Source organism: Gorilla gorilla, chromosome 1 (genome assembly GCF_029281585.2).
Source record: "Gorilla gorilla gorilla isolate KB3781 chromosome 1, NHGRI_mGorGor1-v2.1_pri, whole genome shotgun sequence".
Lineage (NCBI taxonomy): Eukaryota > Metazoa > Chordata > Mammalia > Primates > Hominidae > Gorilla > Gorilla gorilla.
The window spans coordinates 46,526,670-46,550,017 of NC_073224.2; the positions used below are offsets into that span (position 1 = coordinate 46,526,670).

At 45.9% G+C, this 23,348-nt stretch overlaps 1 protein-coding gene and 1 long non-coding RNA gene across 4 annotated transcripts; one reads left to right on the forward strand and one right to left on the reverse strand.

The window, feature by feature from the left end:
- Positions 1 to 5,600: 5,600 nt before the first annotated feature.
- LOC129531831 (uncharacterized) lies at positions 5,601 to 7,462 on the forward strand. Its single transcript, XR_008677265.1, has 3 exons — positions 5,601 to 5,660; positions 7,159 to 7,213; positions 7,377 to 7,462. It is a non-coding gene; the product is annotated as an uncharacterized lncRNA (long non-coding RNA).
- A 364-nt stretch (positions 7,463 to 7,826) lies between these two features.
- Positions 7,827 to 22,984, reverse strand: SERTAD4 (SERTA domain containing 4). 3 transcript variants are annotated; one of them, XM_055378890.2, is made up of 5 exons: positions 22,557 to 22,984; positions 17,434 to 17,625; positions 15,961 to 16,076; positions 9,632 to 9,759; positions 7,827 to 8,987 (listed from the first exon to the last, which is right to left on the reverse strand). In XM_055378890.2, the coding sequence occupies exons 2-5, from the start codon at positions 17,606 to 17,608 to the stop codon at positions 8,957 to 8,959; spliced, it is 450 nt and encodes a 149-aa protein (XP_055234865.1). In that variant the 5' UTR covers positions 17,609 to 17,625; positions 22,557 to 22,984; the 3' UTR covers positions 7,827 to 8,956. The 3 variants fall into 3 exon arrangements, with proteins under 3 accessions (XP_055234865.1, XP_004028394.1, XP_004028395.1); XM_004028345.5 differs by lacking the exons at positions 7,827 to 8,987; positions 9,632 to 9,759 and adding an exon at positions 11,436 to 14,000 and having other exon boundaries at positions 22,557 to 22,979; XM_004028346.5 differs by lacking the exons at positions 7,827 to 8,987; positions 9,632 to 9,759; positions 22,557 to 22,984 and adding exons at positions 11,436 to 14,000; positions 18,103 to 18,491.
- Between the last annotated feature and the right edge of the window lie 364 nt (positions 22,985 to 23,348).

The following is a 23,348-nucleotide window of genomic DNA, read 5'->3' on the forward strand; positions in this document are numbered from 1 at the left end:
AGAGGATGTTCAGGGAAGGACAGAAGGGGAGCCCCCTGCAGATTCGTGGCCACCCACTGTCCCATGGCCTAAGCAACAGATAAGGAGAGGGACAAAGCCTGCTGTACAAAAAAATCTATGTATGCACAAAGCTGCATTTTTAAGGACAGGCAAGAATTCCTGGTGTTATGGTAGAATTTACTGGAGAGCCCTTTAGACTGTTAGATTCCTGCCAGAATGGGTTGTTTACAGGGAGGTCTACTGAGGATGGAGACTGGGAAACTTAAAACAAGAAGGCAAGGAGCTAACCCCATGTTTAGTGTCTTTCTTGTGTAGAGTTCTGACACTAGACACTTACAGTAAGTATGTGCCCATAAACCACTATCCCATGGACCCGAGGGTAAAGCCCCTTCCTAGGATTTGGAAGGGACCCTGGAGAGAAGGAATGGGGGTGCGTACTGAGGCACTAGAACCCCTAGGGATGAGTGCAGTGGAAATTCAGATAGCCACGGAATCTATCCTTTGACTGGGTGCTCTCTTTTTCTGGAGGACTTGCTCATACAACAACAAATTGTCACTCTAAGCTATTCCCCCACATCAACAAGGACAAGGGTCCCAGAGCTATTCATATTGTGTGCTTGGCATTATGTAAAGTGACTTACATACACCATCCCAATAACTTAGTTATGGGTATAGTTAGCCACATTTTACTCATGAAGAAACCTGCGCTTACAGAAGTCAAGACATTTACTCAAGGTCATAAAGTTATAGGAAGCCAGGATTGTAACTAAGCTCTCTGATTCCAAAGCCCATGTTTAATTTCTACTTTATAATGCCTTCCAAAAAAAAAATCTCCCCCAAAACTATGATTCTAGTTGAAAAGTAATTCTAGAGAGGGGGGATATTACATTTTATGTGTCACAGAACAGACCTATAGTAGCCCTGGAAAGGCTTCACACAAAATGTGGACCTTGAAGTGGCCTTGAGGGCAAGTTACTCTTTGTATAAGTGGGGGCATGGAGAGGTTATCCCAGGCTAAGGGAAAAGCAGGAGTGAAGGCTGGGAGGTGAAAAGTTGCAGGTCAGCAGGAGAGGACATTGAGAGGACAGAAGTGGCTGGAGCAGAAGGTTCACCCCAGGGAGCAGAAGGTGGGGCTGGGCATGTAGCCTGGGCTGAGGTCTGGAGGGCATTGAAAGTCAAACCTGGGAGGTAAAGTATTCCTGTTTGCCTGGTGATTTAGGATGATCAGCTACAGAATGGATGGAGTGGAAATGCTCGGGGACTTAGGGGGCACCCTGGGCAGGGCTGAGGCTGTGGACTTCACCTTGGTGGACCTTAATCTCCCCTGCTGTGAGAAGGGTAGATAACCCTGGGTGCTCAGAAGCCTGGGCCCCTGTGGAGCTTGGTGATGCTAAGGCACCTGATGGATGCTAAACCACCTAGGTTATGGCTGCCAGGTGCAATGGCAGAGGTGCAATAGTAGCACCTTCTTTTTCAATGTAAAGATAGCCAGAGGGAGAGAATTGACTAATTGTGTGAGAGCAGAGGGAGTAGTTCAGGTGACTCTGAGACTCCAGTTGGAGGATGTGAACAGAGTATCCCTCTCAGCAGTTGGTCCCCAGCACTGCCTGAGGCCACACCCAAATCTAGGAGCTCCAGTCCACCCCCTTGGGCACTGGCATTCTGCATGCCTGGCTTGGAGGTAGGGTCTCCCCAGCTCCTCCCTGCCCCCTCTGCAGAAAAGCTGAGACTTTTCCCATTTCTGCTGCCTCTTGTTTCTCTAATTTTATGATTGTATGAAAATAAGGTTCCCAAATTGCCTTTAATTACCTTTAATAAGACAGCCTTTTTGCTAATTAAAACGATTATTAAGAAACCATTTATTGAGAATGAACACAGTTGTTAGAACCTACGAGAATTCTGAGCTCTTAATAATAACAACAGCAGCCACCACCAGCCCCATCGGGCCCCAGAAACTCAAACTGGGTAGTGCTCAGGCTGGGGGCCCAGGGTTTCCAACTTCTCCCTCTCTCCAGGGCACCTTGTGGGCAGATGCTGCCTGCAAGCCTATAGTTGCTCCTTTCCCCAGCACTGAGGTTCTCTCTGTAGAAAATGTCCCCGGTAAGTAAGAACTGACAGGTTTGCCTGTTAAAGGGTCTGGTGCAGCCAGAGTAAAGCTGGGCAGGCAGTCAGGAGACCATGAAACCTCCAGTCACCTCACCTCCCTGGACCTTTATCTCCCCTGCTGTGAGAAGGGTTGGTGGGCCTGGGTGGCCTCAGAAGCCCAGGGCCCTCTGGAGCTTTGTGATGCTAAGGCGCTGGATGGAGCCTGCACTCGTGGAAACCCACACCTCTGGGTAATGGGGGAGTCTGGGGCTAGCAGAGCCCAGAGCTCATTTCATCCTCCTCTCCTCCCTCTCCAGGAGGACTGCTCAGGCAGCTGAGGCAAGAGACTCCTGTCGCGAAGCTGCTGAGGAGACTCGGAGACTCTAGGCTCCCGCTAGGAGCAAGCAGGCGCGGTGCAGCGAGGCGAAGCCCAGGCGCGGGGCCCGGAACGCGGTGGTGCAGCTCCCCGGTCCCCGGGTCCCTGGGTCCCCGGGTCTCTGACCGCGGTGCTCTCTCCCGCCCCGGGCTGCGCAGCTGCTGACAGCTCCTGGGTGACGGCGAACGGCTTGTGCTGTCACATTTCCTTCCTGTAGGGAGGGGGTGGGGAGCTGGAGCCTGGAAGGGCCGGGACGGGGAGGGAGACTACCCAGGTGGAAGGCGGTGCAGAAGGTTGCTGGAGAGAAGACGCCCCGGGCATTTTCTAGTGACGTCGTCTAGGCCGTATCTACCTTCTGGGGTCAGGAGTCTTGCTACACCCTAACCCCGCCTCCTCCAGAGTCCTCCCAGGGTTTTTCCAGGGACCTGGTCAGCTTGAGGTCTTGGCAGCACTTGAAAAGCAGCGGTGGTTTTTGATTTAGTTGTTTAATTTTTATTTTTAAATATTACAGTGGAAAGAACGTGGACTTTGGAGTCCCATAGCCCTGGACTCCAATTCGGTGGGTCGAATACCTAGCTTTGTGACCCTTTGTGACACTCAACTGAGCTTCGTTTCACGACAGCTTTTTTCCCACGGGGCTGCTGTAAGGCTTAGATGCAATAATGGAGGTGAGGTTGCCCAGTCGGTAGCCTAAGACCCAGCGCTAGTGTCGGGGGAATGTGCACTTGACCTCAACCAGTGAAGGCGAAGGATAAGCTTCCAGGCCCTAAACCCGAGGCCAAGCCGGCCCCGGTCTCCTTGGCGCTCGCTGGCGTCCAGGGTCGGCAGCAGGGCTGGGGACAGTGGGAGTGGGTACCCGGCGGTTCCCAACCACGCCGCATGTCGGAATCCACGCGGACGTTTGAAGAAACATCCGCTGGGGGCCTCAGCAGAGTCCTATACATCGCGAGCCTCTGGGGTAGGGCTCAGGCCTGAGGGTTTTGTAAAACCTCCCGAAGGGGGCTCCGAGGTGCAATCAGGATTGAGAACTGGTGATTGAAGAACCACCGCGGTCTCCGGAAAGAAATAAACAAAGAGGCCTACCTGGGGCGGAAGGGAAGAGGGCTGGCGGGTCCCCACCCGTGTGCAGGTGACCCCTTCACACCCGCATTCCCACGCCCAGGGACACGGTTACACGCACGCTTGGACACACGGGCACCCACACTCACCCGAACACACACACCCACGCCCACTCACGCTGTCCCGGACACACCCACACCCACTGCATTCTCCGGGCGAGTCCTGCGGCCGGAACCCAGACAGAGCGCGCCCGCTGGGGGCCGGGCCCCGCCGCTCCGAGGGTCTCAGGCCAGGAGGCCCGAGCGCGCCACAGCCGCTGACAGCGCGCCTTCTCCGAGCCCGGGGCGCTCGGCAGAGCCCCCGCCGGGCCGCGCCGCGCTCGCTCCGGCTCTTTGTTATGCTAATTCCCCTTCCCAGCTGGTGCCAGCTGCCTGCACAATGAGCGCCCGGAGCCCTTGCCAGCCCTCGCCAGCCAGGGAGTGGGGGCGGGGCGGGGGGGGCCACCTCACACTGCGGCTGCCCTCCTCACCACCCCCTCGCCGTCCCAGCACAGCACAGTCTGGCCGGGTGCTGAGCAGCCCAATAAGCAAGCAGCCTTTCCCTCGTCCTCCCCTCCCCCATGCTTGCAGGGCCGCGCCCCCCGGGGCCTGCAGGGCCGCGCCCCCCGGGGCCTGCAGGGCATCCTCTGATTCATTCCAGTCGCTCGGGCTGCCCGCCCTCCAGGTGCCAGGGCTTGATGAAAAGTAAAAGGCTCCTCCGCGGCTCGAGAGCCATGAGGATGAAAGAGAAGCAGCCGCCTCCCAGACCACACAGCTAATCCTCCCATAAACCTCGAGCAAATAAGGGGAGAGGAAGAACAGGCCGGCTACAGATGCGGAGTGCAGCCTCCGGGGATCCCCAAATTAAAACTCGTGCAGGGGAAGCCCTTGGACCACAACCAAATGACACTAATTGGGTTATGGGACCATAATCTTGGCTGGTATTTAAAAAAAAAAACAGTTATAGTCACAACTGCAAGAACTGTCTTCATAAAAAGAAGGGGGAAAGTCCGCTATTTTATTACGCATAAGAATGAGAGAGAAGAGGGTTCACGGATCTCCTGCCTGCATGGTGCAGGCAGGCTGGTTGCTTGAAGGCGAGGACAGCCTTGTGCCAGGGGGAGCCGCGTTGTGCCTGGCTGGCTCCGGGTGTGTGGAGCTAATCGGCTAAAGGAGGCGGGGGCAGGAGCACTCCAGGGGGAGGGGCAGAGGAACTGCAGTGAGAACGGGGAAGCATGGCCTATCTGGAGGAATGTATATTACAGAAGACAATAGATTAGCCGCCATATGCAGAAAACAATCATTTGGGACAGGAAAACTCAGAGATGTATTCTTAAAGAAAGATCCAGAAGCAGTTTCTCAGTTTCACTGGGAGGGAAAAAAGGCATTCTGGGGAAGGAAAGGAAAGGGTGACATGCAGAAAACTCAAGTGAACATCTTCAGAAAGATCCCTGATTGTTAGAATCAGGAATTGTTAGAATCAGAAAAGAGGGTTAGAAGGGAACAATCTTTTAGAGGCCCTTTGAATCCAGCCTCATCATTTGACAGATGGAAAATCAAGATCCAGAGAAGTGAAGGGGCTTGTTCATGGTTAGACAGCTAGTGAGTGGCAAACCTGGGCAAGAATCTGTTTCCTAACTCCTAATCTAGTCCTCACTACTAAGTTGGTTATAATCTTATGGTTAAGAAACAGCAGTCATTTGACCAGAAATCAATACAATAGATTGACTCTAAGCAAATAAATGAAGAGTTATGATTTCTTTTTCTTTTTCTTCTTCTTTCTTTCTTTTTGCTTTCTTCTTCTATTTATTTATTTATTTATTTATTTATTTATTTATTTATTTATTTTTTGGACAGATTCTTGCTCTTTGCTCTGTCACCCAGGCTATAGTGCAGTGGCACAATCTCAGCTCACTGCAACCTCTGCTTCTGGGGTTCAAGCGATTCTCATGCCTCAGCCTCCAGAGCGGCTGGGACTGCAGGCTCACTGCAACCCTCACCTCCCGGTTTCAAGCGATCCTCCTGCCTTGGCCTCCCAAAGTGCTGGGATTAAGGTGTGCACCATCGCGCCTGGCCTAACAGGACATTTTTAAAAGATTGAGGTAAGCTTTGTTGGATCTATAATAAGAACAAGTGTTAGAAATCAATTAATTCGTACAAATTCCATGCCAGGATTCTTCCTAGTATGTATTTCTTTATTCATCACTTAAAACACCCAGATAAATGGCTCCAGAATTTCTTTAAGAGTTCTTTCTGTGCAGGGACCAATACCATCTCTAGATAGAGATGTCCCTTGTGCATTAAGTCATCTTGCCTAAAACCAGCTAGGTCAAGATTGGGCTGGTTGAGAATTCTAATTGATCATCTTAACTGGTTAAAATTCTACTGATTGGAAAATAAAAATATCTACTCCAGCTGCCGGTTTTCCAAACTCCGAGAGGGCAAAGGTTTAGAGATGGCCAGCCTAGACCTCCCTGGGCAGGCTGAGGTGTCCTGGCTTCCCACTGCCTCTCTCAGCTGGCTCAAATGGCAACTAATGTTGCCAATCATGAGATCATAGCCCAGTCAGATAGGAGGGGAGCCTCTTGCAGAGAAGTCCTGGGAACCCCATGGTACAACATTGCATTTGCTCTCATTATACTCTGTTGCCCATTTCTCATTCTCAAGCCATATGGTTCAGTTTTGTTCTCATTTCAGGACCTACCCATCAGCAAGCCTACTACAAATGAACCTCACCTTAGGGAAAAATATATACTCTTCAAAAATAGAGAGACAGAATGTAATTTTGTAAATGGAATTCTATTTTGAAATTATCAGTTGGTTTCTGAGTTTACTGGCAAAACAGAAGGGATAAGAATTTGAAACAGGGATAACCAACCTCTAGTTGACCTTATACATGGAAACTGTATCCCAGTTATTTTATAATAGGCTGTGTCCTTGGTTATGGTTATCCAGACAATTCTGCTTTGGCCTCCAAAATTATCAGGTACAGGAGCACAAGGAATAGCGTTTGGTCTAAATTATCTCCCCTGCCCCCCTCCTGCCTTTTTTTTTTTTTTTTTTGGAGACAGAGTCTCACTTCCTCATCCAGGCTGGATGCAGTGGATCAATCTAGGCTCACTGCAACCTCTGCCTCTGAGGTTCAAGCAATTCTCCTACCTTGGCCTCCCGAGTAGCTGGGATTAAAGGCACCCCCCACCACACAGGCCCGGCTAACTTTTGTATTTTTAGTAGACACGGGGTTTCACCATGTTGACCAGGCCGGTCTTGAACTCTTAACCTCAAGTGATCCATCCGCCTTGGCCTCCCAAAGTGCTAGGATTACCAGCAGGCATGAGCTGCCGTGCCTGCCCCCCCTTTTTTTCCTAACTTAATACTATACTTTTTCTGAGTAAAAGCTAGGTTTAAGAAAATTATTTGATACAACAACTAAATAAACTTGAACTTTGGCAAATCCTAGAGATGAGTCAGAGGTTAGTGGTTTTTAATCTTTCCATTTGTAAGGGACACCTCTTATTCCCTTCACATAGCCAATGTTCTGAAAGATTCTGTCTGACAAACAAATTGTATTTATTAAGGATAATGCCTTCGTTTTCCCAGTCAGAGTTTCTTCTCAGTTTGTGACAGCCTGGAGCTGATTTAATTCCAGCCAAAGGTAAGGAAATCTGATGTGGGGTTAGCCTGTGCAACCACTTTCAGAAGATTTTATGATTTGGTATTTTAAATACTAAACATATCTCAAAGTCACCAATGACGATTTTCATAGCTAAGGGCCCTGGGACCCCAGGTTTCATACCATCCCCCTGTTTAACTTCAAGCTTGCTGTACAGAACCAAAGAGGCTGAATACTTTCCACCAAAAGGAGGACCTGGCACGGTTGGGTTCCACTTGCAGGGCATTCAAGGACAGTAATGGAGAAGTCATGGAGGCTTATTCACTGCAAACCCATAATGTACACCCAGGCAATGTTGAGTCACTTCCCTGATATTAAAACCTTTAATCCTGACAACCTGGTGAGGTGGATAATGTGTGCTGCTCCATTTTACAGATGAGTAAACTGAGGCACTAGGAGGTAAAGTGGCTTGTTGGCCAAGGCCAAGCTTGCACAGCTACCCTGGCAGAGCTGAGATTTTCATCCAGGCAGCCTAACTCCAAACCCCCTACTCTTAACCCTCTTCTATACTCCAGTCTTGTGAGAAACCCACAACCTCTATGCCTAAACTGAACAGGAGAGATTCCTTGGGCTAATGACCATAACTGTTCACAAATACAGTTTGGTGGGTTTATTGAAAAGCACAGCATCTAAGGACATGGAGAACAAGGAGAACCCCTCCCAGCTCCAGAAAGGGCAGACAAGCCATTTCTCTCTTCCTGCAAAAACATTTAAAACAATCCTTTAGTCCCTGAAATGTTTTTTTCTGTTTTCCTAAAGAGGTTTGACAAAGAAACAAAAAGTTCTGTCTTCTTTCTCTTGCAGTCTTTAGACTTTTCCTTAAAGAGAGTGGATTCACTCTGCAGTGTACAGGGAGCACTGTATTTCTCAGATTTCCTTCAGTATACTGGACCAGAGATCAACTCCCCAACCTTTTGCCCAAATCCCTTGCATAGCCTGTCATTCTCTATCTTTTGCTTATTGTGCACACAGGGATGTTATGAGTTTTGAAGATGGTATAGATATCTGAGTGCTGTGCCAAGTGTATTTCAGAGACATCTACTCATCTCTTGACTGAGAGGATACCAGGGTCTTACCACATCTGAGCTTAGTTCATTGCAGTCACTTTAGAGGGTATCTGAAGAAAAAGCACTGTGTCTAGAAGTATCAAAGATGGGTTCATGTGTGTGCTGACCAGAGGAGGCAGTGGAGAATCACATGCCTGATGCCTGGACTCAGCTGCTTCCATGGAAAGATCTGGATAGAGGTAATGCCTGCCGAAGGCCAGGCTGGTCTGCACAGCACAAGACTAGGGTACGTTAGATCCCTTTCCCCCAAAGTTCTGATATTTGCCTATTGTCTTGGAGATCTTGGCAGAAAGCAAGATCATAACTTACATCTCTGCAAGTTCTTTTATATGTAGGTCCTCCCCACAAGATTTTATTAGATTTTCATATTTTTAAATCAAGAGAAGAGTCATAGAAATGGGGTTGAGAAATATAAGAAATTTCATGAGAAACAACTAATACATCCCTATACATTCTATCAGTTTCATTGTGGTCAAAAGCAGGTGTTTCCACACTGTGAATAAGTAGTTTGCATTTTCAAAGTTAACAAATTGGATCAACAACAAAGAAAAGAAACCAACCATAGACAGCCCACCAGCGGATTGTTTACCAAAGAAGATGAAGCTCATGGCGATGGTTTGCAAACACCACCAGACTAGCTTGTGTAAATTCCCTTCGTTTAGTCATCGTTCTTCAGCCTGTCACAGATACTGAAGGGAAATGCAGAAACAGGAAATTACAGACTATTTTAAACAGCATGTTTTATTAAACTCACTTGCTGATGCACTTTATGGCAGGATGCGAGATTCAAGTGTTCATAACTTACATCTTTGCAAGTGCTTTTCCTAAGTGAGTTCTCCCAGCTCAAATATGGCAGGTACCCAAGGCTGGGAAATAATCTCCAAACTAGTAACTCTTTCACCCCAGGTCGTGTAGCTGTATCACATAGAATTGAGACATTTTAGCCATGTCAAGAGAATATACCTTGCTTAGGCACTATAGCTAAGAAAGCAACGGAGAGGCATCTTGTAGTAACTTAAAAGATCCTTAATGCATTTATTTTAAACCACAAAATCAAAATACAGCAATCTTAAAATGAATTGCTACAAACCATACATTGTCTCTTCTTTTATTATTTAAATACTGATATCATTCTTCTCTTCATGGGACAGTTCTGCACCTAGTTTAAACCATCATTACTAATGCCATGCTGAATGCTTGTCTCTGAAAAAATCTAGTAAAATTGGCAGGGATGTGATAACCTTAACTGCAAATGAAATAACTTCAAATTTAAGGGGCTGTCAGAAAAATGGAATTTCACAACTAATTATTTCCAAAAAAGTCTCCTGCTCACCATTTGTTAGAAGGATATAAAAACCTAGCTGCATCACATAGGAATCCTTGTATCCTTGTCTTATATTTGTTGCGAAGTTGATGTCTCTTAATGGTCATGTCTTCTACAAGTTGTCCTCTGCTCTGCTCCTGATACACAGAAAGGAAGTCACCAAGTGGAGCTGTAATACAAGTTCATAACTGGAGGGGTGGGTAGCCATGTCTTGATGGAGTTAACTATGAGCTCTAAAAATAAATACTTCATTCACTTGCTTCACCATTTAACAAAGAAGCATGTAAAATGTTCTAAATTTCTGTTGTCTTAATAAAAGGTCATGCCAAAGATGCTTTCCCCTAATTTTCAATTCATTGCCAGGTAGTGGCATCTGCTGGTTTTGAATTTTTCTGTCTTCCTCCCATGTCCCCTGTCCCTGCAATCCTGTCCCTAGGACCCCTGCAAAGTGAAGTGTAGAATAATAGGATTTTGAGTGGAAAGATGATGATGAGACTTTTGCCCTTTGAAAATCCCTTTGCCAGACCACCTTCTATAATCTGCCGTTTTTAGAAAGGAAGGACCAGAGACAAAGGTTAATGATTTCATTAATGATATGCACCCAGATGCCTAGGGGAATAGCAATTAAAGGCACTCTTGGGGAGCAAGGCAACTTTCTTAAATGAAGATTTCCCCTCATATATCTTTTAATAGTCTTGATTCTGTCATATCAGGTTTTCCTTAAAGCAGAGCACAGCAATGAGAGAAGGTGCGGCTTCCAGGCGCGTAGATAGCAGTGTGGGTGGAGGATGTCTTAGCTTTTCCAAGTTGCTCGAGATAAAACTATAGAATCCAGTTAAGAGATGTAACTTACTATGAAGGGTGTCCTGGCCACTCTAGGAAAATCTATTGGAATATCTCATGCACAAAAGACAATGCTGGGTGCATGGGAGGTGAACACAGGAAGTCCTAGCACTCTCGCCTACTAACAAGAGAATTTTTGTAGTTTGGATGGGTGTTTAGGAATTAGTATTTGGTGAAGAAATTTTTTTTTGCAATGCTAGAAATATCCTGGAAACAAAAACTTGATGACTAAAAAGAACAGATTTTTATGCTGCTGGATTCAAAGGCATCACTTATCTTGCAGAGAAGTGATTCTAGTGGGTTCTACCGAACAGGTGCAGGTGCTCACAGCTCAGGTGAGTGCTGCTGAAAATCACTAACTTTGTCATTTTACAGCTTTGGCCATCAAGAAAAACACTATCTAGTAATGCTGGGGCTTTTAAAAAGCAGAAGGATAAGTCCTTTCGTTCACATTTAAATCTCCATGAGATATTACACTCAAAAGAATGCTACATTTGACAAATTAATTAGTTTTTAACTAGCTTTCCCCTTTATCAAATATTAGCTCCTAAGAACATTAATACAGAATTGTATGGAATGCTACTAGCAATAATCTGTAGCTGTTATAACTGTTTTACATATGGGTCATCTTCACAGTTTGACATTTCATAATGCAATCAGCTAAGATTCAGTATTTATGGCTTCGTGTTATACAATTATTTTCAGAGACACTCCAGAAAGGAAAATCTTTACATTCTTTCAGACATAACCTTATTGATCACCACATCATCTATTAACATTGTGCTTCTTAATCAATAGAAACTTAAACTTACCAACTAGGATCATTCTAAAACACCTGTCAGATTGGCATTTTAAAATACTCTTTAATTTAGAAAACTCCTGTGTGGCCACTATCCACTACAGTTTCTAGATGTTTTGAGTTTTTTAAAGGAGAGAGAATAATGGAAAAGAGAAACATAGCCAATAGCCATTAAAATTTAAAAAAATCTTAATGAATTTTTATCATCTTAATAAATATATATCAAGAAAACCTCACTTTATTACAACACATTCATATACAAGCATCTATTAGCTAAGTTTTGAACATCAAATGTTTATCAAATATTGAAAATAAAGGACAAAACATTACTAGACTATTTAACTATAACACAAGAAAATGTTTTAAAAATTGGTCTTTGTGGACAATTGTCCAAAGGATCCTACTCATACACTGTATGAATGAGACCTATATTTAATATTAATAGCAATAATAAAAAAAGCTTTATCTTGGAGAAACTGGGAGGGCTTACTTATTTCCTCCGTTTGGCATTTGGTTTCTGTGAAGTATTATTTGAACAGGCCCAAGTCAATTAGTAAACTTGGAAACTGGAATACAGTTTAGCAGGAAGAGTTGGCTGGAGTGGAAGGAAGGATGGTAGGAGGGCCACTCTGAACACTTTTCAAATGTACAAGTTAAAGATATTATTTGGAAAATGTAGACCAAATACATAGTAACTATTATAGATTAAGTCCCAGTTCTCCAAAATAACTTTCAAAAAACTAAAGTCTTTACATTCTTTAAGAGAAACCTTATTGATCACCACATCATTTATTAACATTGTGCTTCTTAATCCACAGCAAAGTTCATATATAAAAACCCACATGCTTTTATAATCTCAACAAGTGAAATGATGCAAAACAGAGAAAAGTATAATGCATGCCACTGGTTCGTGAACTTCATTGGACAAGAAAACAAAACAAAACAACCCAAAACCCAGAAAACCCCAACCCCAGCAACACACAGTTGCCATAGAAAAGCTCGAGCAGCCCGTGCTGCTTTCTAACAGCTCTCTCTCTCATTTCCTCCATCCCTATTGAAAAAACGCCGAATCCAAAAGCAATTGGGCATCAAAAATAAAGAACAGAGATGTCGAATCAAAAGCTGAACACAATAGTTCAAAGTTAACAGTTTCCAAACCATATTGATCCACCCTGTTTTTTTTTTTTTTGTCCTGTTTGTTAAATCCCTGCTGTAACTCTGATTTATCCTTAATTTTCACATTGGCAAAAATTAAGATAAAGTAAGGCACCAAAAATCGCCCTGTATAACACCTCTCTAAAAGCCTCATCACCCATCACAGGCAAGCCAGAAACTTGCAGGGAATACCCTCTCTGTGTAAGACTGTTGATTGCCGCCCCTAGACAGGTGTGTTTCATTATGTTACATCCTATTTTCATCTGTCACACAAGACTGTTAGGTACAAATACTTAACAGCACCATTAAGCCATTTCATCTAGCTCCCTGTCTTCAGTCTTTTATTTAAAAAAAATATTGTATCATATAGAAGAAGCAGGTATCTTTGCTGGTTATATTGATTTGCTTACCAAATAACTCCCTAATTAACTGGCAAACATGTAGAAATTTCTTAGCTAGGGACAGGCTCCTTGGGGGGCAATGGAAATATTGCAAGGGCACATTGTCCCCCAATCTAATCTACTGATCTTTTCCGTAAGAAAACTATGATATACTTTTAAGCATTAAGTCAATCGTTTCCTTGGTAAAAATCACCACATTTATAAGAAGCTCGCTGATGCCTGCTATACAGATGTTTTACGCAATCTGCTCTCCAGGCATTAAAACGACACGGCATGTTCATGGCATAATTTTATCTGTTGTACAAAACTACAAAATCCATTCAAAATAAAATTTATGAGAGCTAACTGATCATGCTGTGCATGCTTCAAAGTTCAGTGAGAAGATGGCTCATATTTTACTTCCTTTGCTGCAGCACAGTTTGTTACTTGGTGGTGAAGCCTCCTTTTTCCGTAAGGACTTTTTCCAAGATTCATTTACATTGTTTCTTTCATTATATCCGGTCTCAAAATAATCATAAAATTGGCCTTTGCACTCAAAAGCAAGGTCATTTCCCACAGGTTCATGGCTGAGGGGGCCGCCATCTCTGTTGGTGTCATTATTTGCTTTCTCATCATTTAATTTGGCCTTTTCCTGAACACCAAGTGATCTGACATTAGTGACAAAGATTTCATTGGCAGGTATCTGGCCATCACTCTTGTAAATAGATGCACTACCTACATCAAAATCCACCTGGTGGGAACAACTCGGTAAAGGCAAAGGGGGAGAGGAAGAGGAAGATGAGGAGGAAGATGAGGAGGAAGAAGAGGCGGAGGGAGAGGAGGCAGCAGTGGAGGCACTTCCAACATTAGCATTGACAGAAAGGGGTAAATTTAGGTAGTGGCCACCACATTCTTGGTAAAAGCAGCAGGCATGAAACTTTTCACATTCCTCTTTGGCCATCCGGGGTCGTTTTCGGTAAGGGCAGTCTTGAGCCATAAACCACTCTTGGGCAGAGGTGCCATTGAAAGAGCAGGCAGGGAAGCACCAGTTATTCTGCATGATAATTTCTCCATGGATCCTTTTCATCAAATTGTTTATAAGGACAGATCTTCGGAGGTACACTTCAGGATCATCGATAAACTTTAGCTTTTCTAAGGACATATAAAGGATGTGGGCTCGTTCCTCAAAAATTGAGATGGTCTACAAACCAAAAAAAAAAAAAAAAAACAGAAAAAGGAAGAGAGAAAGCTTAGAAAATGGACTATATGAAAACATCATCATAGCATACTTCTTTCTTGGCACTGTCTGGGTCTGGGCATGTTGTGGTCTTGTTCCGCAGGGTTAATTTAGAGAGGCTGTCCCCCATTCTGCTGATATTCCCTTTCCTCACTTGGCTGGAGCACCCACCCACTTCCTGACTCACTGGTGTGGTCAAGCACTAGGGAATCGAGCCACAGTGCAGACCCCAGGAGGGACAGTTCAGGTGGTTTGATCTATTATGGCCCAGTAAGGAAGATGCTGAAACACAAAACTAATCTAAGCTATTAGAAGTCAGGAGAGGAGGTACTTTCAGAGTTGGGGTGAGCGGGGCGAGGGGTAGTGTTAGAAGCCGGCAGAAGGAAGATTCTGGTTGCTAGTTATGTTTTGGTTCTCCACCTGGATGTTAGTTACATGGGTATGTAACTAACCATGACCTCATGAAATTCATCAAGCTGTACTGTGATACCTGTACTTTTTTATGTGTGTCTATACAAATACACACACACAGACACATAACTCATATATTGTACATCAATACATGTTTTTAAAATGATGCCAAAATGCAAGTCATAATGAATATACTTCAAACCCTGGTCTAGCCAACAAGGAGCATGAGATTTGGCTTTTAATGCTGTCCCTCTTTCAATCCTTTGGGTTTCATACTTGCAATTATCCTTGCTTGATAAGAGGACACACTAATGAATGAGGCTCAGACCCTGACAGAATGTGTCAGTTGAAGGACCAAAGTAGGCTTCCTTGTGGAGCTGAGTGGGAGACGAGATGCCGAGAGGAAATGAGAGGGCTCACTCCTGAGCTGTGTGACACTACCACTATGTGATGGTTGGTGCAAATCCAGTAGCAACTGGGAAACTGCTACAACCACAACACAGAAACTAAAAAGGAAATAAACTGCTTGTGTCCTGGGGACCAGTTATTCCAGGCCATCAAAAAAGCAAACTGGCACCATAACCTGAGGAGCTGTGAACTAAACCAGCCCACACTGACCAAAGGCAGGGACTACACATGCAGGGAAAAGCCCAGTACCTACCAATGCATTCTGCTGTCTTTTCATGAGCAAGGTAAAAGCAACATCTAAACGATGAGGTGGCAGAGGGGGAAGGCAAAAGGAGACAGAGAGGGAGATGAATTGAAAATCCTCTCTGCATTTCAGACAACTATGGTCTGCGCTTATACCTGCTTTGATTAAATCAGCAGATAGTTATTGAAGGAAGGTAACTCTAAAGGAAAATGAACTGATATTTCAAAAGCTTAGATGCCCAGATTCATAATTGTATGCAATTTCCCCATCTTGTTTTTTTTTTTTAACTATACCTACAAAAAAGTTAGCTTTGGTCTTTTCCTGGAAATGAAGTCCATGTTTCAGCAAACTTATATGTAACCCATGTCCAGTGAAGTGCATATTTCTACTTGTATACACACATTCAAGGATGATGAGTCTACCCATAAGAGGTCAGGAAAAGCCCTGTGTAACCACCCCCATGTGGACACACACGGAAGTAGCATTGGCTGCAGGAGCCAGAACTCAGACTGGGGAGAACACGACAGGAAAGAACAAGTGCATTCCCCACACACAAAAGTGCGGAAGAACCATAACCCGAAACACAGTCTGAGAAATATTAAGTCATACGTTAAAAAAAAATCCTTGGATTACATAATTTTGACATTTCTGGGTAGAATAGCTCTTGCCAGCTTTTTCTTCAAGTATTTGTGAAAAATAACACAGGACCCAAAAAAGCGACAACGATTAATGAGGCTCCACTGAGAAGTGGCTCATTTTCATTGCTTGGGTGAAACAATTTAATTCCTGGAAGTGGATCAAGCAACTGTTACTAAGTATCTTAAACTCTTAATAAAAATAATGACTATTAAAAAAACATACTTTATGGCTACAGCTGCTGAGTGGTGGGTGAAAATCCTCTTCTTCCACATACTTCCTCTTAAAGTATGTGATCTTGGATGTTGTTATAGGATTTGAAATTCCCCTGTAATGTGATCCTGTGGTAATAAATCAGATATGACAAATGACATGCGGTTTGCCAGAGGTTCTCCAAACAAAATACTTTCGTTTCCTTTCCTTCTAGAGGATAACTTGGCTACATAGTTGTCTGTACATGTGGTGATTAAAAATAAACATTTGTCTTAATAGTTGCTATCATATGGAATCCTGTGACCCAGGCTAGGAAAAGATTTCTAGGCAATTATAGAGGAAAATCACATATTTTAGCATTTAATAAATATGCAGAATCTTAATTCTATGCAAAAGGAAACTGCAACATTCATAAAGGGGAGGAGTGTAATTTCTCTAAAATATATTAGTATTTATTTAAATTGTTTAATTAAATTCATGACAACAGAGCACCACTGTTAAAGATGTATACATCTTTAACTGTAACCACTGATAACCAAACAACTTTGAAATCTTATTGGCTTTAGGTTAGTGAACAAATGGTTATCTGTACATTGGGATTATAGCATTCCTTTTTTTCAAAATACAAAATTCAAATTTTTAAAATTTGAATTAAAATTTTGGGTAACTAATGTCCTTTTCACTCTCCAAAATGTAGTATGCCAACCATGAAGACCACAGTTTTTCATCTTTTTTAGCAAAACAGACTTCATTGAGTACTTGTTTTATATTTTAGTTTCTTTTAAAAATAGCTAATACTGCACAAAAATCCAAAGGAACTTAAACTATAAGAAGAAAGAATCAGGAAGAACATACTTCTATATTCTTGGCTTTAAATTTTTTTCCTACAATCCTAAAACCAATTGTGTGCTTTACCCATTTATGCCATAGGTTGCAAATTTTTTTGTGTTTGAAAAGTCAGACCTTGGCGATGACCTTGAGCAGTAGGATATAAATAAGTTCCACAAGCTTACCGTTCCAATAATGGAACACTGGGCATAAATGGGTTAACAAAGAAAAGAAGCTCATAGCTGCTGGCCCAAAGTGCAGATTCCTTTATATCTCATGGGATAAAGGTGTCATTGTTGAGCCCACCAGAGCTTTCATAGTTGTGAGAGAACCATACAGTTCCACAGGGTAGAAAACCAAAACCCAAACTGAGAGTTTCAATATCTGGTTTGGCCCTCTTAAAAATACAGACACATGACTTATATTCAAAAAGCAGCATGGGTAGACACAGGTTTGAATGCAATTTAAATATCACCTCTGGTCCTCTCTCTGGAGCTCTGGACTCACTTATGAGAGGCGCACAGGCAGCCCGGGAAGTCCCTGGAGCTTTAGCTCTCCTGGCTCAGAGGGGCACCCCAGACACCACCTCCTGTCCACCAGGCTGGCTGCAAAGGGCAGCGAGGGGTGGGGGGGATGGGCGCAGGTCAAGGGCAATACCTGCCAGTGGGGGACCAGCTCCCCGGTCTCCCTGCAAAGGAGCTTGTGCTGGCCCTGGGGGGCTTGGGCCTCCGTAGCTGTCAGCCTCCCATAGTGTTTGGTACCCTGCAATTTCAGCAGCTCCTTCCGAGACAATGGGCTCGCAGAATCTATTCATGGACAGAACCAGAGTCATCTCTGACAGCCTCAGATCTGAAAAGAAAAAAAAAAAAAAAACAAGAATGAAGAAAACAGCCCTAATCAAGAGCAAGCCAAGGGACGGCCTTGGCATCTTCATTTCTTTGCTTTGGGAAACTTTTACTTCTCGGCCCTCCCCTTTACCCTGAAACATTTTATTATTTTTTCAAAGAAAACCTCAGCAAACTCTCTAGCTGCTATTAGCTCAGCCTCTGTGTTCAGCAATCTGCATTTCATGGGCGGATCTTTAAAACCCCATTTCTTATTGTTCTCAGATTCCCTTCAGCCCTCTTCTAGACAGCTGCTTTGCCTCCTAAACACATTTTCCTCCTGACCTTCCAAAGAAAATGTACTGCTAAGAAGCCAAAACCCTTGCGCTTCCTTTCTATTAATAAGGCAAAATCAATTTTCTAGTCAATCCCCCGGGAGTCTCCTTTGATGAAATCCACTAATCAATCAAAAGAAAAGGGCAGGGGAAGCAGAAATATCCACCGTAATTCCAACTGATGCTCTGAGGTTCAGTCTGTTCCGCTGCCCCCTGCACCCTCCTCCTCTTGTTTCCGCAGGCCAGTTCCTCTACAACATGCTGGGGCTCCCTTCACTTTCTTCTCCCAAAGCAAAGCAGACAGAGAGACACTTGGTAGTTGTTTCCACCAGCCCTGATCGGCCTGAACTGGATCTGCCTCCAGTCAAAACACTGCGAGATGAAGACAGAAAATTGGCTCCAGTTTCAAGCCGTGAGTTGCAGTCCCACAGGAGCCAAGCACAACATCAACGGAGCAGGCAGAATATTAAACAGGAGCCAGGCTCAGGGGCCAGAGGCAGCCAACAACTCTTTACACTGCAAAGCCCAGACACAGAGCAGGAACTTTCCAAGAGGCAACACATCACTGCCCTTCTCTCCAGTTCACGCCCTTCTCCCTTGGGCCTGCAGGGAGGTGGGAGCCTCTCTGCTCTGTGAGGCTTCCTGGGCCCCTCGATAGCTCAGGCAGTGAGGCCGCTTTCAAGGGGGCTCTGTGTCTTCACTTGGCCCTTTGCAGGTCTCAAGGCAGGGTCAAGAGTAATTTCAAGGGAGAGGAGAGTCTGATATGAAGGTAAAAAGACCTAGCAGCCATAGACCAGTGGTGACAGTAGCGCAACCTCAGTGCCTCCTTAACTGCCAATCCCTTTAGGAGACCCAAGCCCCCACTATCTCATTCTGTGGTTTCAAGAACTGTCACACAAGTGATGTCAGGCTTTCTGAAGATTGATTGTCTTTCAAATATAAACTAAGGGCCCAGTTCTTGCTTTCTTTTCCAAATTATACAGCTTGTAATGTTTCTGGGAAAGAGTGAATCTACCATTGTCTCGTGGGAGACTATTATTACCTACATGCTATAACAAGGGTCCACTTCCAAGGAAAAAGAGGAAAAACACCAGGGTAAGGTGAAATAGCATAATTAAAGTGACAATGTCCTTCTGGCTAAAAGAGCAGCTCTTGGCAGCAATGACTCTACCTTTCACCCAGTCTTCGCTCTGAGGTCTCAAATTCTGTCCCAACCACACTGAATAATGAAGCAAGATCTTTTGACAGACAAGGAAGGTGTACAGGTCAGTGGAGAGAATTAGGACTCAGCTGGTTTGGGCTGCTACAACACCTCCCTGTTCTCTTTTAAGATGCCCTCCAAAGAGACATCAGTAAGGACTTATTAGTAAACCTTAAAACAAGTGGGCAAAAGAAAGGTTCGATTAAATCTTTATAAAGAAATGATGGGACATGTCATTTATTTTTCTCTTTGAGTCATCAACAAAGAAATTTAGCCTACATTGATTTAACAAATTAAGTCCTTCTGTCTAACATTTCTCAAACTCCTCATCCAAGTAGGGTATCAAACTTCATGATGATTTATTCCCTGGAAGACTCTCATGAAATGGTCCAGTTTCTTCACCTATTCTAAGAGACAATCATATCAGGAAATACTATTGCCAAGAGCACATGAATTACAGCTTTTCAACAGTCAGCAGCCCTTTCTTATTGAGAGAATCAACATTTTCTAGTTTGAAGTTTACACTCACTTTTGTGTTAGATCATGGGAATAAGATGCAAGCCTTTTGCCTATGCAGACTTTTATTTCATGTAAACAAAAGCAGGTTGTCAAACTCATGCCCCTTAAGAAAGAAAAACATTTGCAGGCTCCTGGCAGCAATTACTTTTGTTTAATAGGACATTATATGGGCCCTGTGCTGTTTTATGTTTGTCAGAGTTTGTTTATATTTTAATACCTTTTTGGTAGTAGCTTTTTTGGTTGTGAGGAATTTCAGTGTTTCTATTTGTTAGTATTATTTCCGGCATATGAGATCCTATTATGCACGTGAACTTGAAACATGGCATAACAGTATTTATCTTGGCTATTATTTTGTTCACAATATCTAATTTTACTAAGTTTTTCTTTTTTAAATTGAGAACTGTTACACACAAAACCCTAAACTAGAGAGGCTGAGTTCTGCAAGTGATTTATGTAAATCTGAATAAAACATGAATGAGTTGGGATTATTTGGGAGCGGGGAGGAGATTTTGCAATTGAGTCTTCCTAGTCTATTTAAAACTTACACTGGATGTTAACAAATTAAGAAGGCAAGTTGAATGTTCACGAAAAATTGGACAGGGCAGCGTTAAGCACAAATGCTTAACGTGAATCTTTCTTCGTATTATATATAGAGATCTAAACTGTCATAATTCTCTGATAAGATTTATAATTCTGCTACTGACGTCAGCAGTTCAAGTCCACAAATTCATGTTCTATTAATATTAAATAAAGAAAAGGATATACATTATGGCAAAATTTATTTTCCAAGATCAGAGGTGATGGATTCAACAGGAGGGTGTTAGAGTGTGTTTTGTCTATGCATGGGTTTAAAAGATAAGAAAAAAAAAAGCCCTAACCCTTCATCCTCAGGCTCCTGAATGTCCGTTTTGACACCCAGGTGGATGTAGTGGAATGACACTTCCAGCATCCCCAGAAGACTGAAGGCTAGAATGCCAAGCTTTTCCAGCAAATGTTCGTAGTAAAGTTACCAGGCATTTCTATACAATTTGTTTTTTTCCAGATGAGTTGGGCTTGTTCTTTCCTGGAAGCAATTATGATGCTAATAGGAGTGGCTGGCACACAAAACAGGGTAGCTATGAATTCAGCGGCACCTTGAATCTAACAAGGGGCTCCAGGTCGTTCTTTGCTCACCTCTTCTTCCATCTGTCATTGAAAATTGGAGAGCATTTGATTAAGATCATTATAGCAGTTAGCAGTCTGATTCCAGCACTGGAAAGCAGGGAAGTAAAGGGCTATTTCCACCCCCGATCGATGCTGCCAGTCTTAAATGGCATCAAGCCCCTGACCTCCACATTGTCCCCAAATGATCTCAATAGCTTGTCCGGCTCCTGGTGGTGGTAGTGGAAGGGACTGGATGGGCGGAACAAAATCCTTCAACCCTTCTAAACAAACAGACGTCGCTTTTCTGCCGTTCCTGCAGTACACCTGTCTGCCCTGGGAAGTACATTTCTCAGCTGCAGCCCCGCGAGGCCAAGAGCTTGAAGCTGGGTCCTGTGGTTGGGGCTGCAGGTGCTGGGCCTAAAGAGCACGAAGGGGTGCTCCGATGCCCGAGCCCTGGTGCCCAAGGTGTGTGTGTGTGTGGCGGTTGCGGGGGTGGCGTCCGAGGTTTGGAGGGCCGACCTCTTTAAGGCGGGCGGCAGCCACCAACCACATCCTGGCTCCCGCACAGACACACCCCCGGGGTGTCGGTGCCGCAGCCCTCAGCCCCTCCCCGGGTAGCCAGCAGCGCCCGGTCGGCCGCTGGCCGCAGGAGAAAGTAAACAACACCCCAAGTGTCCGGGAACAAAGGCAAGTTGTCTTTCTACGGTGCCGCAGCCGTGTGCCTCTTCTGAAGAATAAGAGCTATTATTATTCTTTATGTCTTATCCTTTTTTTTTTTTTTTAAACCAAGTTTCCTTCTAAGGGAAATAAACACCAAAGGTAGGATTCCAAGGAAATGACTCACAGCGGCTGGCAGGGCTCTGGCGGGGCTGGCCCGGGCCCCCGCGCTCCAGCCCGCAGCAGATGTCGGCCCGGCCTTCCCTCCCTCCCTTGCCGGCCAAACCCGCTGGAAGCCCGCGGTTGCGGGAGCGCCCTGCGCCCGTGGGACCTGGCGGCGAGGACGCCTATTCCCTGCTTCTGCGACCACAGCTGGGCACTCGGAAAGTTGCTAGGGCCGAAGAGGCGGGAGGGGAGGAAGGGAAGAGAGAGGCGGAGGCGTGGACCAGGCGGGCAGCAGCCTCAGCCCGCCGGGGAGGTGAGCTGAGGACAGAGGAGCCGCCGCCGCCCGCAGCGCGGCTCTGCTGCCTGGGAGGAGGGTGCGGGGGCGGAGGTGGCGGGGGACAGAAGGTGTCAGCTACTGCATCAATTCCTTTTTCTTGCAAACGCGCGCTCCTGACATCCACAATCCCTCTCTCCCCACCTGCCAAGCGCCGCGGCATCCGGACCTGGGGGCACCCCTCCTACTTAACCCCTTCCCCTACGATGAGGGACTAAGCGGCCACGGAGGACCATGAGGTCTCACCAGAGCTTCTGACCCCACCCGCCCCTGGAGTTGTCTCGGTGCGCGCGGGTGGCAGCCCAAGCAGCCCTAGAGGAGGCGGCGGTTCCCGCCCTGGTGAAGGCGCCGCGGCGCACGCAAGCCCAGGGAAAAGCCCGCGCCGCCTCCGCGCCCAGCTGTGCCTTGGCCCCCACGCCGCCCCGACTCCGCTCCGGCCGCTGCGAGTCCACTCGGTGACCTCGGCACAGCTCTGGTGCCAAGAGGGCGCGCGGGAGGCCGCGTGGGTGCCCGTCTGCGAGGGCAGGAGCCCCGGGGGGCCCTCGCCCTCCACCCGGCCCGGCCCTCCCGCCCCCGCGGCCCGCGCCCAGCCCGGCTCTTACCGCGGGGTCAGCGGGGAGGCGGCGGCCGCAGCGCTTGAGCTGCTGCTGGTCCGCTCTGGGCTCGGCGCCAGCCCAGCCGCCGGTGCACACTCGCGGGTCCCGGCCCGGCCGCCCGCTCGGCGGTGACTGCGGGTGCGCGGCGGGCAAGGGTCCCGGCAGGTCCCGCCGCCGCGACTGGGGCGCTGCGCCGCCGTCGCTGCAGACGGTTATGGTAATGAGCGGCTCTGTCTAGCGAGGAGCGTGTGAAACCCGTCAATCCTGTTTGCCATTTCCCCGTGGATTTCCGAGGAGAGGTTCTGCAGGATGCCCCCAGGGTGAGAGAGGGAACATGACAAGCGCGCCCGCTCTCCCTCCCTCCCTCTGCTCCCGCCGCCGCCGCCGCTCCTCAGGCTGCACACGGGGCGCCTTTCCCGCACCCCCACCCCAGCCCGCCCCCTGCCTCCTTCCCTCCTTCCCGCCCTCCCTCCTCCTTCTCCTCCCCTCCCCTCCCGGTGCCCGGGGACACGCGGGCCCAGCTCCAGCCCGCAGCCCAGACCCCACGCGCTCTCGGGCTCCCGCCCTAGCCCTGGGGGCTCGGCTCCAGCCGAATAATGTATTCACTCTGCAACCTTCCGAGATATCTTGTCTTTTTAAATTTGGTTTAGTTTTGTTGTTGTTGTGTGTACGTGTGATTAAAAAAAAAATCTGTGCCTTTCCCACCCTTTGCAAAAGACTTTCTTCTCCTTTGCCACAGCAAACGGAGATGAGAAACAGATGTCTTTGCAGGACCAAACAGTTATTCTCCCTAGCCGC

Coding starts and splice junctions, on each gene's coding strand:
- SERTAD4 (XM_004028345.5), bottom strand. CDS start 17,608: ATGACTCTGGTTCTGTCCATGAATAGATTCTGCGAGCCCATTGTCTCG. Junction 16,077..17,433: donor AGCTGGTCCCCCACTGGCAG/GTATTGCCCTTG, acceptor TTATTACCACAG/GATCACATTACAGGGGAATT. Junction 14,001..15,960: donor TCAGCAGCTGTAGCCATAAA/GTATGTTTTTTT, acceptor TTTGGTTTGTAG/ACCATCTCAATTTTTGAGGA.